The following is a 19,776-nucleotide window of genomic DNA, read 5'->3' on the forward strand; positions in this document are numbered from 1 at the left end:
ATATTTCCCATGAAATTATAGGAAACCTATATACCCTGGTATGTTCTTTAGCTGATATTATCTTACTTTACGCCCACAATAGCTGAACTATTTTGTTGTATTGGCATATTAAGTCTTGGACATAGTCCTGAAAGGGTTAATTTTGTCGGCAAATGAGTGTTTCTGTATAGGTGAACACCAAAATCAAGAGACCGGCGATACAACGATGGTGTAGCCGCGCAATGCTTTACAATTGCTCAAAAACCACTCATCACCATCAAATGAGAAAACTCAAAAGCTGACAGGAAAACATACAAGGTACCGGTGCAATGTACCACCTCCCGAGACAAGATCAATCACAAGCCGAAAAAAAAACATTGTACTCACCTCTGTCGTGTTATCCTTTTCGTCGATGGGAAGCACAAGTTCAAAATCTGGATAAACCGTTGAGAGAGCTACATGTTCGTACAGATTTGCTACTGTATAGTGAGATCGTACTGTGACAATGAATTTTCTCTGCTTAGCCCCTTCTAGTGGATCCTTGATGATACAGAGTGCTTCGTCTTCGGCACATACCATCGTATTAACAGTAGCTCTGTTGCGGCATAATTTTCCGATCCATTCCGTTCAATGACACAAGCACAACAGTCCGTTTTTTACGATAGCGATAAGTTTGCAAATGAAAAAAAAAGATACAAAATATTGTAATTAGATTCGTGTTAAACATCGTCACTGTCTTCATTCATTCGTAAATTCCGCCACACTAAATTACACAGCTTTATGAAGATGACCGAACATGGTGGATGAACATTCTCACAATTCAGCGCGGATTTAAAAATAGTGTGAATGACAGCGCAACAACAGATTTTTCTTTAAAAATTTATGGGTTTGTCGAATTTCCTCAAAAATGTGTCGGTGTTTGTGTGCCCGACAAGCACACACACACATTTAATTATGTGTGCTACTTTCGCCCGCCCGTTACCGAATCATTATTGACGGTTCAGACACTTTCCCATATCCATCACTCTCGTCGCAACGCCACTTGACACCTATTGTCGTTAGCCTTAACTTCCCGATTGGTTCCGGCGTGAGACCTTCCCCACATATCCACCAACCCACCCACTCCTTGTTTCATAAGCTTGATACACACCACAACATGTTGCTGGCGCGGCGCAGCTGCCACCCAACGCGACCACAAAGATTTTCACGATCCGTGTGACGTAATCCAGTGGTCCCTCGAGGAACGGCAACAGGAAAAATCCCAAAAGTGGTGTTTAAAATAAACACATCAAACACGCGACTGCTCCCTGCTTCTTCAAGTGGGATAAGAGCCCGGTATTTTAAGAGTACAATTAGCACAGATTCCAAGCGGACGCCTGAGATTTGCACTTTTCACGAACGGAGAGACAGTCTGAAATTGAATTCACTTTTTGTGACACGCAGTAGCAGTAGCAGCACGCACCGACGCACGGATTTAAACCCACTGCAATGCACAAATGCTGCCGTTACACTCTGATTGTTGCCTGCCACTATAGAGGAGCCCGAAGACGAATTCTACGAACGCAACGAAAAAAAAAAAAGGCAATAGCAAGTGAGAGTGGTCACAACGGCACAGACTTGGGCCTTTCGTCGTCGGTGCCAATGCGGACAAACTGTTTGCTGTGGTGTGTACCCATCATCGTCGTACAACACGCTAGCGGAAAGGAAACCAAGATTTTCTATTTTTAATTCGACACCATTGGCTAAAAAGAGCTTATACTCACTATATTCTAAATTAACGCAAACATTCATAACGGCCAATTATTAGCACACCACCACCAGGAAGAGTTTCGGTCGGTCGTGAATCGTGGGAAGATGGAAATTTGGCCAGTAATAGAAACGTGGAATTGTGGACAGTGACCAGCGTAGGTATATAGATCAATGAAACCTGCCCTCCGAATGTCAACGAGCATGCCAAATTCCTTGGGTTATACTATTTGCTATTTTTTTTAAATATGTTGATATTACTTTCCAACAAAAAACGCGCCATACAAAATTCCGTGAACAAATATCTGCCATCGTACCCTGTGTTTTCATAAGATTTTGTTTTTGTTTTACCGGGAAATGTTAAGTGTAACAATAGAACGGTAAATTGTTTAGAGATTTCAAAAGGAAGAATCACCACTGAAACTCATAAGTTGTTGAAAGAAGTATGTGGCAATGAAGGTTTATCGTGTACATACTAGATGGGCTGAGAAGTCCCGGGATTTTTAATGAAAACAATAATTTTTTGGGCAAAACTGTATTTAATCCTCAACATAGTCAACGACCAAGTGCCAAAAGGAGACTACAGTAGATCTCCACGTTTCATGCAATTTTAAGACATTTGCCAATCAAAAAAAACATGTTCATGCGCTACTCTTCCTTAAGCCCGATCAAGGTCGATTTTTATCCATACATTCACTGGCACATATTTTCTCAAAACCCCATCAAATGGGTATCAAATGAAAGGGCTTGATGCAAATCCAAATAAAAATATACCCATATTGATGGGTTTTGTGATTGCGGCCATTTTGGAATGAAAGGGCTTGACAGACCAACTCCAAGATGGCCGCAGTCACAAAATGGCCAATTCAACTGGCAACTTCCGTATATGGGTATCAAAGATCCTCTTCAGTTTGATTCATTCGCTCTTAAATTTAATACACACCTTTATTTATGTTGTCATTATAATTATGCGTATTCCATATTATAAAAAATCCAATCTGATCGCCGCTACAAAATGACTAATTTCAAAGTTTCTAAAAAACATTGGTTAGAATATGTGTATCAAATATATAGCCATGATTTGGATAACACAATACATTATGAGAAAGAGAAAGAAAAAAAAGAGAGAGAGAGAGAGAAAGAGAGAAAGGGAGAGAGAGAAAGAAAAAGAGAGAAAAAGAAAGAGAGGGGGAAAGAAAGAGAAAGAGAAAGCGTGAAAGATGCAGAAAAAGAGAACGAGAGAAAGATGAAGAAAAAGAGAAAGAGAGAAAAAAAAGAAAGACAGAGAAGCAGAGAGAGAAAGAGGATGAGATACAAAGAGAGAGAAACAGAGAGAGAAGAGAGATAAAGAGAGAGATAAAAAGAGATAGAAAGAAAGAGAAGAAGAGTTAAAGAGAAAGAACCTTGAACTGTATGGTGACGATACACTCGTCTTTACCGCACTCGAAGGCCTTCTTCGCTAGATGATACACCCAAACTAGCGTTGGCAGAAAAGATGCCATTTCCTGGTCATGAGAGTCAAATGCGCAAATAATGAGCTATTTTGAAGCTTAAAAATGGTTTGTATGTATGCGAGCAGACATCTCTTTCTGTTTTCTTTTCTCTTTTCATTTGGGATTGTGCAAAAAAAAGTCCATACGACGTCAATGGGGATCGAACCAAGGCCGGCTGGAATGCGAAGTTACTTTACACGAACACGCTATCCATATAACTGCCAGCGCTATTATAAAGGAGCGTGATAATATTACACCTTATCATAAAATGAAGTTGGAAGGTGTTTTCTAAGCCGATAAAGAATAACATGAACGAGAATATATCTTTCTCTGTCTAGACCGTGTATTTGGCAAACTATACGAAAAGCTCTCATTTAAATGTGTCTCCTGTTTCGCTCCCTCATATTGGCTCTAGCATATATATTATACAAATGATATACATGTATTGGAAAGTAGAATATTTTGTTATCTTTCAGCTCATTTGATGTAATAAATCGGGATGCCAGAAAATGTGCTAAAAATGAACTTTGGGTGCACTAGCAATCGAAAAGCACGCACTCCAAAGAACTTGTGCACAACGCACAATGGATCACACGCGAAAAAGACAATGGCCAGTGTCATCGACCGACCAACGAAATGAAGAGACCGTACTGTGATATAGAACGTATATTTGGTAAAAGAGGATAAGCTTTACTGAGTTTGTTGCTTTTATAGTGACCGTCTGCTATTGGTCAGTTCTCGTTATTCTAATTCCCTCTCACACTTGCTTAAAATATTTGAATTATAGTTCGATCGGTGCCTTACGAGTTGGAACGGTAGGATGAACTAACAATTTTTATGGATAATTCCAACAAGTAGCTCTCACGATTAGTTATATTTTCAGAACAGAATAAATTTAAGCAAGCATTCCAAGACATGTTGATCGAAATAAGAGAAAAATGGTAGACAACGATGGGCTGATCAACATTTTCGTAGTTACAAAACACTTCCACGAGCGATTAAGAGCGAAACTAAGTTCATAATGCAGTCATTTGTCGCATATATTCATTCTTAGCTTTTTATTTGTTCATCCGGTTGCACCACAGCAACGATATGATAAACCAACCAGATTCATCGGTTTCACTTTCTTTATTTGGATTGGATTGAATTGATATTTAAAAGCTCCACTGTCCGAACGGTGTTTACTATGCTTAACTGTAGTATAAACTGATCGGTGACAAACATACCCAAACTCATTACTCAATAGTCATAGTCATCTTCTCTATTGAAGGAACTCTCTGAGCGTAAGGAACGATTTTAGAAGCAAAAACTTGCGTGTCTAAAACTGTACAGGGAACCGCCCTGACTATAATTCGTTTATGTTTGTGCGCGGGCACTCAAAATCAAAAATCAACCTGTCAGATTTTTCTCACTTGTAATGGGAATCGCTCCCAATGCTCTGAAAAATTGAGTTCACTCATTTCGGGTGGGATTGAATGATGATGTCCGAGTCCGAATGATGTGGTTTTAATTTTCATTGAAGAATTTCGTGAATAGTTTTGGCAAACGTTTGATGAACGTTGTAATTTTGGCTTTGAGCTCATATTTGTTATTCATACCACCGGATGAAGTTCACCCATGAAAGCAACGCTTGATTTGTTCGAGCATAGACTGAATGGGTGAGATAGACGTCCAATCGGCTGAGTCATTAGCGTCGTTGTTCGAGTGAAACAGATCGCGACAATCGTATAGACACACAGCTTATTAGTCAGACGCCCACCACTCACTTGACACTTTATGATTATGTCCACTGTAAACAAACCAGCTTATTGTAACCACATGTGTTACCGACTGCAGAGTGGGTAAAGACCGATTCACATACACAGACATCGTAACGTAACGACTCTTCTTGACAAGTCCTGCTGGAAATCGACGCTGAAGTTGTAGCGATGAACAAGCGTATTGAATAAAATAATGTCGCAGTCCTACGTCAATAGGTCATTCGTGTACTTGACACGAACCTCCTTATTTTTTTCATAGTCAGCAATACTTTCCACAATCCCACACAGTGTTCACCAACACCTTCATAAAAGGAAATTCCAATGAAACGGCTCTATTGCCACACCGAATAAATGCTTCAAATTCTAGCCCCCGAGAGAGAAACGGGTTTAGCATTTTAGGTAAATTTTACCACCCTCTACAAATTACAGATGTTCAATAAATTTAAAAGAGACTAATTAAGCAAACGACCAAAAAAACGATTCTTCCCAATCAAAGAATATCAATGTGTGTCGGCTACTCCACGATGCACATGTGTGTATTCTAGAGAAGAAGCTATTTTTAAATACCACGGAGGACCATTCCTCGGCTATCCACTTGAGCTTGTTGATATGATATGTTTCAAATCATACTTTGATGTGTTCTTACTACTTGCGATAGGACGGACCATGGGACGAACGCACGATAACGCATGACGATATTCAAGCCTGCACGGAACATCCGTGGTTTTCCCGTTGTTATCAGAGAACGATGCACGAACCACACTGGTCAAAAGCATTACCGGCTCTGAATGCATTTTATTCTGCAGGTCGATCGAGAAGGAAGAAAGCAGCACTCTGATTTTCTTCTTCCGTCGTACTTTCATGGCATGATTTCGTTGCGCCAAAACTGCACATCCACAGCGACAAAACACCACCAACCGCAGTGGGATGTGATGTAGTTAAATTGACAACAGGTGGGTTGACTTCGGTGGGACTATGCGTTGCTCCCGTACAACGGTGGGCGGCGGGAAAATATGTCTCACTATTGCTTGCTGCATTGCTGCGGAAACTCATACGGGCAGTACCAGCAGCAATGCGGCGACTTTGTATTCCGTAAGTGATGGATATCTTATTACGCTTTCTGGCAGTTTCATCGACGCCCCATCTGACCCCCTTATTTTTCGCACCCACGCCGACCTCAATCGGTCCAATGATTTTCATTTTTATTTTCGTAGTCGCCCAAACGAGTCAACAATAATTCGTATGTTTTCCAAACAACCAAAAAAAAGTGTCTCAATGTACGATTCGACTGCTTTCTCCCCAGTGAATCTGCGTTGCTTGCTCGTGTCGGCTGAAACTGACGTTGAAGATGAATTATCGGCGTCCGTAGGGAAATGCGAGCGTTGTAAAAATCCGCTAAAATTTCATTTTCACATTTTTTGTGTTTAATCTTGAGCAACATTGGAGCAAATTGTGTATGACGACAGCAGAACCGGCGATATATATCGTGCTATAAATTATGACGATACGAAGACAAGTCAACAATGAACAAATTCGAATAGGATTAGATGTTCACTATTCATATTGAAATATCTACGATAATGCGAGTAAATACATATTTACAATTTTTTTTACCGATCCAAGACAAAATCGCAAAACCGCACTATTTCCGTAAGACTACGAAATCATTTTATTTATTTCGCTTATTTATTACTTTGGATATAATACAGAATGGAACGAAAATTGGAATTGACTCTTCAGTAAAAAATTAACGTGGCTCTAACAAGACAAAGACTGGTCAAGCAAAAAAAGGCTCGTTAAATGCGAAAAAAACATGGATTTAAATAATTTTGGGATGCTGAACACGAATCTGATATCCACTTTTTAGTTGGGGTCGCCCATAAAACGCATGATCAAATTTTTTGGGGATTTTATGGCAGCCTCCCACCGTAGTATTTTTTACATACTTTTTTATATAATTTTATCTGTGATCACAAGAAATCCTACTAGGCGTCTTCCCTATTGAAAAAAAAATCACGTAGTTCATGGACGACCCTCCAAATCAAGCAAATTATGCTATAAATGTACAAGATTTTCTTTAGATTGCAAACTATAACAATCATCATCATCATTATCTTCTTCTTCTTCTTCATAACTGTCATCAGATTCATCGTCATCTTTTCCTGATTCAACAATTGTTTTCTCCAACAGAAACATCACTTCATCTGAGCTTGAGCTTGGGTAGACTGTACAATTCGTAGTTGCTCTCCGTGATTGACCTGAACCAACCAAATTGCAAAAGAACACACAGAATGACGCTTGGGACTAGCAAATCATTCTCTTTGAGCAATTTTCGGTGATTCGAGCTTTAAATGGTCAATAACGACGCCGGCCACGTCCTTACAGTCACCAGGGGAAGGGAAGGAATGTTAGTATGATAATCGCCGCCCAAAGGCCAGAAGGGTCGCCTCTATAGCGTGGTTCCCTAGCGATTACCATGGGAGGGATAGCTGTTAGTGGGAAAGGTTAAGAATCAGGATTCACTGCGGTAAGTGATGTGATTATGTTAACGCGGACATGAAATGATTCGACGAAACATGGAACAAATCGAATGTTTCGAGTAACACCGGCTGAGGTTATCAACGAGCTACCTTAGAATGTAACGAAAGAAGTCTACAAGAACTCGACTACTTATTATATGATTTTCGCGCCTAGTATTCTCTTGTATTCTTAAATCGCGATGTCGAAGATTATTCAAATTAGGCTTCCTGAGAACGTAACCGAAAACAAATCTCAATTCCTTGGTTCAATCGACAAAGTATTATAAGATCGCGTAGTATTCCTCTATTGTATTCTTTAAGGGTTATGAATGGGCTACCTGAGAAGGTAGAATTCCTCTACAATGACCTGAATCGGCGACTTATTATATGACTTCTCGCGCATAGTACTCTCTTGTATTCTCAGAGGTCATTATTAGGCTACCTAAGAATGTAACCGAAAGAACTTCTCTATGATGAATCGAATCGGTTATATAATCTATGTTTTCCACGGTAAATACTCTAAATATCACCTAACGACGGAGGTTATTTATGATAAACCTGAGAAGGTCACCGGGAATCGTCTCTGTAGTAGGATAAACCTACATTGAATTCAGTGGCCTATCGCGTCGCATACATTCCTATTTTCAGAATATTCTGTCACACGATGACAGATCTTATTCATGGAGAACCTGAGAAGGTGAGAAGGAAATAACTCTACAATAAAATGGACCTACAATAAGTTTGAACGCTACAGACGCGAATTTTGGCTGATGTCACAAACGTCAGTTTGTTCTGAAAATGTATCGCGGCTGATTCCTATGCAACTGAAGCACACTACGAGTATACATTTGTTCCACCACCACCCACACTTCACATAAAACAAACCATTCCAACAGAACACAACATTACAATAACCAATCAGTTAGTATGGCCATATATATTCAAACATTTTCACACCAGTAATCAATGACCCAAAAAAATATTGCTTCTCTTATAATTAATTATAATTATAATAATGAATGAATAAATGAATAAATTGTTACCACACATATAAATACTCGTTTTAGTTTCTGAGCATACGAAGCGCATAACGAATAGCGACAACAGCAACCTGTAGCTGTGATTAGTACATTTAACACAGAATATGAACCCCATAAGTCTACACAAAGCACATGAAAAGGAAAATTTAGAACCGCATTGAAAATGGAAATTTCTTGGATGAATATTGTTCCTTAAGGTGAAGGTGGAAGCTAGCCACAAATGGCTGCCACAATGGCGCTCATTTCTTTCATCTCCCTCCCTCACCCCTCGCCCGAAAATCAATTATTTTGCGAAACAGTGTCAAGAAAATGATCGTTTTCGCACACTTCCCATCAAGAAATATCAACCGAACGATCAACGAAGGAAAATATTAAGGATTTATCAACATCGAGTTACTATGCGGAAGAACTTGTTAATACCAAACTAAACCCAATTCGCATGTGTTATAAATTTGCTCATGTTACGCTCGCGTATAATCAGAACTTTACTTCACATGCAAATGCACCTTCTATATATATTTATATTTGCAATTGATCATCGGAGCATATCGTTCATACATTTTTCTTTTGTATTGAATTGTTATTTTTTCAAATGTATTCAATTAATCGTATCGATGAAGCGCCACACAGTCTGATAAGTGAATTGATATATTTACGTGTGCTCTTCTTTCACAAACACTATTACCCCATTTTTACACTTGGGTTTACCTATACTACTACAATGGCTAGCTTCCACCTTCACTTTGATGTCTACAGTTCGTGTTTTCTATCCGAAGCCTCTCTGAGCGAAAAACTGCCCCTTACCCCATAAACTACACACACACAGTCACACACGATACAAACATATCTACCTAGACATGCAACTATAACCATGCCATGAACCCTACCGTTGTGGTGGAGTAATATGGGAAGTCATGAGACTACACACAGGAGGACAGGAGGAGGCAATAAGAGAGAAAAAAAAACTTTGCATTTAAAAACTTAGCTTAGTCCTTCCATTGTTATCCGAGCTGTGATGTCCTCAACCAAAGTGATAATACCACTGCTTGATTAAGGCGCTGATACGGCTGTGTGTATCCCAAAGAAGAGATGAATATAATTATTGCCTTCATATCGCGTCGATGTAACACAGTAGTTCACTAAGCCATATGTACTCTTCTAATACGAACACAAATCAACGTAAAATTTTTCTCCAGGAATGAAAATAGTTGCATGCGACGGAAATATTTTTAGCGAGCACATTCATCAGTTTTCACTACGGCTTCACAAATCGGTTTTGATCTCCAACAGAAACATCACTTCATCTGGTAGTTTATTACAATTACTTTTCTCCTATTCAAAATAAGTGTTTAGTGTTGGGTATGTGGAGATAAGATTTTTTTTATTCCATACTTTTATTTATTTAGGCTCATTAGCATTTAAGCTGTGACAGAGCCGGGTTTCAAGCGTTTACATTAGGGTAGCATTGAAAATGGTCATGTCAAACTTAAAAAACCGACCATGTACATTTTGTTTATTGGCCCAAAAAAAAATATACGTGTAAAGTTTCAGCTCGATCGGACATGATTTAGGGGTGCCTAAAAGCGCTCAAAGTTTTGATTTTTTGATCCTCGAAAATCTTACAAGGGGGAATAAAGGAAATTTGGAAAATCGAAATTTTGTTTCAATGCCAAATGACATAAGAATGCATGACACGTAAGATCTGGTGTCATCCCGAAAAAAAAGACGGGTGGGTAATGTCGGGGACATAACCGGAGTGACGTAGGACTATACAAAGGGGACAGCTTTTGCTAAATATATATTTTAATTATATTGTTTTATTTTCTTCTACCTACCTATCTACCTGAAAAATGAATTACTTTACTGTTTACTTTTTATGAACATGTTGGGGGTTCTGAAAAGAACCTTTGGTGTTGTGTTTTTGCGTTTTTTTTACAAACTTGATTCTTGATTTTTTTCTAAAGGCTTTGTACTTATTAAATGCTCAACGCCGGGCATCTTTCGGCGTATGCATATATCGTACAATCAAAATGATGGCTGTGATAGGGAATGCATAGGTAGTCATCAACTCATTCACTATCATATATTTCATTATTGAGCACATTACCGTACCTTAAACTGTGGTTTCGGAGACGAATGAATTGTAAGATTTGTAGTATCCGTAAACAAAGTAAATAAAAATAAAAAAGAACTGAGGTTTTGGAGACGATCTGTTGAAAAATAAACGAACTATAAGAACTTAAAATAAGAACAGAGCAGCAGGAAATACATAGCTCATCATGTTGCTCCTTAGTTATTTTCCTATACAATGCAGATGTAACGTCAGTCAGTCAACCAAAGAAAGCAGTTCTTGCTACCGAGAAAATTCGTTAATGCCATCCTGCATACAATGTGTTGTAATTTGAAGCCACTTTTAATTCGGAAACTATACATGGGTTTGTGAAAACTGAATAATCAATTTAAAAAACCCCAACCTGTTCAAGAACAAGCATAAACAAAACAAAACAGTTTATATTATATGTCATATTATGTCACTTTAGAATGCATTGGTATTGTGAAAAACTTTTAATAACTCTTTTTTGAATGGTTTAATGGCCCTGTAAAGCGCCGTGTTTTACGGTGGCTGGTTTTGCCACCAAAGCGGTCTGTATAAACAAACTTTGTCTTTCTTCTACCTGCTGCCGTTTTGCGATTGCGTTTGCCACTCGCTGAAACTAGTTGTTGCCTTGACGAGCGCCGAACCGAAGCTGCTCTGTTCTTGATCATGTTTTCTGATTGTCGTGAGCAGCTTTGCAAGCCAACTCGAGCACTCCGACGGTCGAAACTCTATAACCGCTGTTAGGTATACTGGTGCTCCGGCACCAATCCGTTCGGCCTAGTTACCCTTGCGGAGCAATCAATGAATGCGACCAACAAGGAACTGGAAACATGCACGGTTCGAGTGAGACTTTGCCTTTCCCTTAACTTGTCCTCCTTTGTTACGTCAACACGTCCACGTTGCTGCTTGTTTTCTTTTTATGATGTGATGCGATGCGATGCTAAACGATGCCGTACAACCACACTGGTTTACGGTTTGAAAGAAAATGAGATATTTTTTTGGATCCACGCACTTTATACTCTAGCGGTACACGCTCACAGGATAGAGACAAATCGGCAGACTCAGCCAAAGGGACGAGTCCAACGAGACGAACGAATGAGCGTTAAAAGGCAGCGATGGCAAAAAAATACATTCATTACGATTTGTTCGCTCGTTGGATTCACATGCAGGCTAAAAAGGGTCCTTTTCAGGATCACAAAATTATCTTCATTCTAAAGAGTTTATTGTTTTGTTATCACTCGATATCCCCATCTTGTTCGGCTAAACCTTCCTGTTTAGCGATTTGTTGCCACTCGCCACAGCTTTCACAGTTGGAAAATTTCTTCCCATCCAGCTTTGTGACATGTTGTACAGTAAATTACATTCAATGCGACGTGCCGAAGCACCACTCAGTGTCGCATTGGAGGCGATTTTAACCTGTAATTGAACATTTGCGATGACAGTGGTACAGTGTCGACTTTCAATGTGGGGTCATAATTTGGATCTCTATGTTTACAAAAATGTCCAACTAATTATGTCGCATTACATGTCCGTCCAATTAGCTAAATGTCGAACTAATTGTTAATTACTGTACTTTCAATCTGGAAACAATTTAAGAATTGGTGTAAATTGAATAATCAGGAAAGTCCCCAACTATCAATAAGCTCAGAACAACTGCCAAATTCACATACTCAGCAGATCCTGGCAAACAAATTATGAAAAAATCAAATTGTTTTTTATTATTATTTTGGATATTATTTTAGAAAGCATTGAACTATATTTCGTAAACTCTTTTTTGAAAGGTTTAATGGCCCTGATAAGCGCCTTGTTTTATGGAATGGTTCCAATTTAGAAAACTTTGTACTCGTGGTTTTGAAAAAAACCATTTCGAACGCCCTCGATGCCGCCTTGTTCTGGATTTGCCACCGAAGCAGATTGTATAAAGAACAAACTATTTTCTTCTGCTACCAGCTGCCGTTTTGCGATTGCGTTTGCCACTCACCACTCGCTGCAACTGCCAGTTGACTTGATGTCCACCGAACCGAATGTGTTCTGTTCCGAATGCGGGTTTTGTTTTCGGCGCGAGCAGCTTTGGCAGCTAACTCGATCACTTCGGCGGCCGAAACTATATAACGCCGGCTTGGTGGACTGGTGCACTGGTACTAATGCGCTCGGCCTAGCTACCCTTGCGGGGAACTCCAGACCGACACGATTCGAGCGGGTTTGCCTTTCCCTTAATTTTTCCTCCTTTGCCATGTCCAGATTTGGCTGCTTGGTTTGGTTTGTTGATGTGTTGTGATGCGAACTGATGTGGTGTACGGTTTGAATGAGAATGATCGTTACGGCAGCGGAGCGGGGATTTTTAAGCTGACTGGCTGGCTCGAGAATTACGCATGTGTGAGACTGCGACCAATGTTTCGTTCTTTTTTTTTCTTTTTCCTTTCCAATCGTGCTTCATTCTATTTCGCTGCTGCTCTGGTTGCCCGTTTTGGTCGGTACGATATGAGGAGCACAAAATGGACCAATCAAAAATGGGCACATAGTGCATTTTGACAATGCTTGATATTTGACAATTATTCAATTATTTATCTAAAGAAAAATGAAATGTTATTCGTTATGATAGATGCGTAGATATATTTCCTATCAATTGATGCAAAAACCTTTGCGATCTATTGAGAAATGCTCGAGTTATAAGCGTTCCAAATCTTGCATTTTTTCCTATTTGTTCAGTGCCTAGATTTCCATTTCACCCCCTATATCTTCCGGTTAGACGTAGTCCTACGTCAAAAAATTTGGCCGAAAATCGACTTTTTGGGACACTGGTGCCCTTGGATAATTTTCGAGGATAAAAAAATCAAAATTTTGAGCGCTTTGAGGCACCCCTAAATCATGTCCGATTGAGCTAAAATATTGCACAGGTAATTTTTTTGGACCAATAAACAAAATGTACATGGTCGGTTATTTAAATTCGATAATGATTTTTTCCCATACATCCATTGCCACCCTAGTATACATGTACATTTTTATCTATATATATATATATATATATATATATATATATATATATATATATATATATATATATATATATATATATATATATATATATATATATATATATATATATATATATATATAAATGGAATGTTGTCTGTCTGTCTATCTGTCTCGAGAACCAATCAAGCAAATGGAGCCAAATTTGGCATCTGAAGGTTTTAGAGGGCAAGAAATGTTTTTATGGTGAATAGACACTCCCCCCCTTCTCTTAAGGGGTCTGCCATACAAATGAAACACAAATTTCTGCATACCTCGAAAACCAATCAAGCAAAGGATGCCAGATTTGGCATGCGAAGGTTTTAGGAGACAAGAAACATTTCTGTGGTGAGTAGACACGTCTCCCCCCTTTCTAAGAGGGAGGGGGGAGGTCAAAAACATGTTAAATTTACAAAATTATAACTTAAAAACGATAATTGTAGCATCTCTGATATCGAGATATGTTTGGTAAATAATCCTCAGCTTTCCATAAAAAATATAAAAAAATATAGCGCTCCTATCTTTAACCGAGAAAACTATGAAAAACTAACTGAATCAATAATTACAAAAACTTGTTCATCGGAACATAAAGTTCGTACATTTTACTTTAGTATTGTATTGTTTCTTTTTTTCAAATGTATTCAAAGACTCGTGTCAAAGAAGCGCCACACAGTCTGATAAGTGAATTGATCTATTTACGTTTGCTTTGCTCTTCTCTCACAAACACTATTACCCCATTTTTACACGTGGGTTTACCTATACCTAGCTTCCACCTTCACCTTAATGAAAATTAACTTCTTCGTATCAAACTGGTATTCAATGTGTGTGGAAAACTTTGTTTCCTTTATGTGATAGAATAATCTCATACAAAAATTTAATCTGAAGATAATTTGATATTATAATGATTAGTTTAGTAGGAATCTAATCTCGTATCCAGATGTTGACACCGTACCGTTGTCATCGCGGATACGTTTCATTCCGTTTCCACCGTGAAGTGTATTGAGGAAATATAAGGTGCTTCTTCTTTGAAGACGCAAACTGTATGTGAAAATATGTTTATCAGCTGAAAATAGTATATGTAATAATTTGATGCGGACAATATATAAAACACTGGATCCATTAAAGTTCATAATAGTTCAGTCAATCCACCATTTTCACCAATAATCAATCATACGAACAATCACGATAACACGTACACGCAATAATCCAAACAATGGATTGAAAGCAACAAAAAAAACCGTTTTCTCAATTTGCCATCACTAGAATTTATGCTTACCTAATTCATGAATCGCCCCAGCTCCCCCCCAGATTTTTTTCTGTTGATCAGAAAGTATATGAACGTATATTTCGAGAAAGTATATTCCGAGGAATTGAAAAAAAACACATGAAATTCAAAATGTATAGCTTTGCCTTTAGAACTACGAAAATGTAATTTAATTTTTAACCCAAAATTGAGTATACATCAACAAAATAAAATAATGTAACTGCGTTACATGCAGTTTGCTCGTAAATGACAATATCGTTTTATTTTTCTTACAAGCGTTCTCGTTATATTTATCCATTCCGTCCAGCGCAAATCAGTTCAGCTGCACTCGTTCGTTCGCAAACAGTTCACTCGTAATCAGTTCGTGGGGCGAACTACCGTTCTCCATAAAAGAGCAGCCGTTCGTTCACTCTTTTTGGCGAACTAGTTCTTTCGTACCGTTCGTGAACGGTTTGCCCATCCCTAGATCAGACCAAAACAAAGTTGAAACTCTATGCTTCTTTAAAAATGACAAAAGATCAGAAAAGATGTAGGAAGCGCTAAATTCTCCACATCCGCAAGCCGCTTGCAAGATCTGAAATTTCCTCATAATTGACGACATATGCTCCTCTCGAATGTGCTCCAGAACGTCTTATTTGGATTTGGCGACGTAATACTTCTGTCCAGGGAGCTGATGAAATTTAGTCTTGACGTAGGTTTCGTCTTCCATCAGGGCTTGGTGAGCAACTGCGTTTGGAGTTTTTGTCACTGCTTGGTTGCCAAAAGTTCAGAATATAGTTTCAATACAACGTAGAACTTTGGGAAGTTGTGAAATCCTGCTCTGGTTATGTTACGGCAGTACCAGATCCGATTGCGCAGGTTTTTTTTTTTGCTAAGCGCTGAATTATTTGAATATTTACAATGACTTGAACATGCCCATATTATTGCACAGGGTGGCCTCGCGTAGCAAAATGTATCTAATTTCTCCGAACGTTCTTCAAAATGGGTTAACAATGCCAATAAGAAAAGTGGAATATCATAAATAGGGGTAGTGGGGGCAAATCGGTCATGGGGGGCAAAGTGGTCACCTGCTTGTTTGATAGTATAACTATTGACTATTGACACCGTATTGATAGGCACCTTAAGTTTGAAGAATTTAATGACTTTTGAGTCACCCTGTACTTCTGTAGTACTGTCACATGTCAAAATAAATGTAAATAAAAACAGTAATTGCTCTCTCGATAGCCATTCGGCCGTAGTTCTATGCGCATGGTATCTAAAGAATTTCTCATGAAATTTATTTTATTCAATCTGATATGTTGGACAAATCATCAGTTTGGATGACTGTTCACATACTCTAGGAGAGGTGAACAGATATTTTGTTCAATCTCAGCGACTAATTGACATACAAATTACTTTGATGTATGGGGGCAAAGTGGTCATAGGAGAATAACGACCTACAATGTTCTGTTTACTAAAGCTAATATAGCTCATCACATTCTGCTCTTGAAGAGGTTCCTTTTGTGGCTTTGACCCTGGAAAAATATGCCACTCCAACTAAACCAAGCCTCATTTTGCGGAACGTTATGTTTTTCTTACAACGTTTTGTATGCATCAGAAAATTTAAATTGAGACTCTAGGTGAATAGGCCAAGCTTATTTCATATATGTACTATATAGACGCATAAATCTATCACATTTAGCTTGATATGTGCGAGTGACCACTTTGCCCCAGTGCAATTCCAAATGAAATCGTCCAAAAAATGCAGATTTTAAAAACATGAGTATTTTTGATTCGAATGAAAGTTTGTATTCCGTTTGGGTTGGAGGAAATATGAGTTTTCCACAGCAATTGGGAACTTTTTGACTCAAGTGTAACTTTTGAAAAGGGCGAATCGATTTAAGTAGGAGAAATCTTTGATAATTAATATCTCAAAAACTATGAGCCGTACCGAAACAGTGTCTTAGAAAGAGTTATAGCGTATTCATGTCTAAACATGAAAAAAATATGACTGAGAACTGAGAACACTGAAAAAAAATTAGTACTCTTTTTTTTGTTTACAAAAAAAGTTTATTTGCAATATCCAAAATACATATTTTTTAATTTTTTTTATTTTTTCATATAAAATAGAAGTCATGTAGACAATTTAAAAAATAGGTCCAAGATGGTAAAACTATTTTTGACAAACTTCGTGAAACATCGAATTGTTATGAATTTCCGAAACTTCGAATTTTTGTATGTTAACAATCATTTTTAGCCACAATTTATGATTTCTGATGTGATTTAAAACAAAAAAGCTCATTATAAATCTCCTTCTAAATGTAGCCATTCTCGAGATATTTTTTTTTTTAATTTATTGTCTTTTTTATAGTAAATATTCCCTTTTAATATGTAAAAAATCTTTTTCTATCTTAATACAAACTTTTAACATATTATTCGTGTTACACAATCAAAACACGAACAGTAGAATTGAAATCCCAACAACAAATACACCTTGTTGATTCAACCGGACGTTATGGGTACAAATATAATTAACTTGTTTACGTTATGCCTAGATTATACCAGAAGTACCTCTAAGCTACTAGGTATATAAAGTCAGGTATTTTTAAGCTACCTCTGTACAGGTATATAAAGTCAGGTACCTTTAAGGTACCTCTATAATGTATATAAAGTTACTCATATTCAAACATCGTTCATTAGTCGAACAATTTTCTTTATAGAGTGAATAACAGTATACCACAATGGACTACAAAATTTTTTTTTCGTGTTGTAGACCGTTTCCGAAAAACAGTAAGAAATGTTCATCTGAAAAACGTTTCTTAACCGTATCAATGATTGAGAAACTTAAGTCAATGGGATGCAATATCCTTTTAGATACATATTTGCGGATTATGCCGTTTATCTGTATACTCTTCCAGGAGCAGATCAGTACAGCAGTAGGAAATACTTTAGAAGAAGTACCATCAATAGTTTCAGTCGTTTCAGCATCTTCGCAAGATTCCCAAAACAGCAATATACCAGAGTATTCCCGAGCGCACAACATTGAGCTATTCAACAAGGGAATCGCCGGTATTAACGTTTCACCAATAATGACGAAAAGACTTGGACAGTCTAGTTACCCCGAACCAAAATTCAAAGAAATTTCTAAAGGTATTCAAAGAAATCTATTCTCTTTTTCACATGAAGAAGACGAAGAGTCGAACTTTAAACAAAAGGCAAAAGAGTTTGATGAGATTATCAATCAGCTCAAAGAGAAATTTGACCACACAGAGACAACAGGATCAGAAAAAGAATTTTTACAGTTTTGCCTAGGTCTTGGTCCGTGCAAGAAATGGAAGAAGAATTTGGCGTCAATAAATATATGAAAATTCAAGCCAAAAAACTGGCAAATGAAAAAGGTGTATTGTCGACACCACATAGCAAATATGGACCAAGTTGAGGTGAAGATGTTAAAAATCATGTTTCGGAATTTTATAATGACGACGATATCAGTCGATCATTACCTGGAGAAAGAGACTATGTTTCTGAAGCCAAAGATGGGAAGCGTCAACACATCCAAAAAAGGTTATTAATAACATCATTACGGGAAACTTTCAACAGATTTAAGGAAGTTAATCCAAATTGCAAAATTGGATTTAGCTCTTTTGCATCAATGCGTCCGAAGCGTTGTAAATTGCTGAGTAGTTCAGGAAATCATAACGTTTGTGTTTGTACATTCCATGAAAATGTAAATCTTATGCTTCATAGTCTCAAAAAATATTCCTTTAACATTGAATGCAAAGAATATATGGAAAAATACTATGTAACATATCAAATAGATCAAAATACTGTTACCTTCGTGAATGTAAAAAAAATCCCAACTGGTGGATCACACCATTGAGGAAAGTCGGATCCTTCGGTTGAAGGAGGCCTGGATGTTGGCTCAGGAATTTGGTCACTTTGGCACTTTGGTCTTCTGGAAGACCATACAGTTTGGATGTGACTTGTGGAGAATGGAAAAATACACTTTGGAATACTATCTAAAACACGGATGGTTTATTCGATATTTCACATTCGAACGTTGGAAATGGAGTAAGAAATAATATTGGTAGGGATCTTCTTTATGCACATATTTGTGTGTATGCGTTCGGCTTCTGTTATATTGTATGTCAGGATATTTTGCTGCTGCTGCTCGGGTTGTAGTTGTGTCAATCAACACACATTGCATTTATCATGGGTGGGGAGTGGGTTGGATGGAGTTAAGGATAGGGATGGACATGGGAATTTGGAATTAGGGAACAGTTGCTCCTCTTTCGCGCTGTCGGTCGCGAACACCAATAATGGACGAGTATGGAAACTGGTTTCGTAGATGAGCTTCAGGAACGCAATTTAATTGAAATCACTTATGCACAATGGATTTCTACTGATCGATGCGACATAGAAACACTTGCAAAACCGGTGGAAGAATTTGTATCGTATTTTTGCGAAAAAATAGAAAAATTACTTACTCATGATTACATTAAAACACAACAGTCCACATTTCTTAACAATATAAAAGCTAATTTGCTAATTTGTTGTTGTGATTTGCGATTTTTCCGAAAATTATTCATTTGTGCTTCAAGATGAAGTTCAAAGTCATCACTGGAACAATGATCAAGCAACAATCCATCCTTTCGTTGTTTATTAAAGAGATGAAAAAGGTTCTCCGGCAAATTTAAGCTTTGTAGTTATATCTGAAGTTTTAAGTCATGACACAATAGCTGTGCAAGTATTTATTTCTAAATTGGTAACATTTTTGAAACAACAAATACAGGTAAAAAGAATAAAATTAATGTCGGATGGTGCTGCATCCCAGTATAAAAATAGGAAAAATTTTGCGAGTTTATGTCAGTTTAAATCGAAATACG

The 19,776-nt window shown here is 37.8% G+C and overlaps 1 protein-coding gene across 2 annotated transcripts in view; it reads right to left on the reverse strand.

Moving 5' to 3' along the window:
• LOC129765086 (ubiquitin carboxyl-terminal hydrolase 47) overlaps positions 1-19,776 on the reverse strand; it is a 51,003-nt gene that overhangs the window by 28,192 nt on the left and 3,035 nt on the right. The window contains exons 1-2 of one of the 2 annotated variants that reach the window (XM_055764941.1): positions 1,130-1,594; positions 367-574 (exon numbers count right to left, since the gene is read on the reverse strand). In XM_055764941.1, the coding sequence (XP_055620916.1) occupies positions 367-558 (192 nt within the window). In that variant the 5' untranslated portion in view covers positions 559-574; positions 1,130-1,594. Of the gene's footprint in view, positions 1-366; positions 575-1,129; positions 1,595-19,776 lie in introns of those variants that run through there. The other variant, XM_055764940.1, reaches the window with a different exon arrangement.

Source organism: Toxorhynchites rutilus, chromosome 2 (genome assembly GCF_029784135.1).
Source record: "Toxorhynchites rutilus septentrionalis strain SRP chromosome 2, ASM2978413v1, whole genome shotgun sequence".
In the NCBI taxonomy this organism is placed as follows: domain Eukaryota; kingdom Metazoa; phylum Arthropoda; class Insecta; order Diptera; family Culicidae; genus Toxorhynchites; species Toxorhynchites rutilus.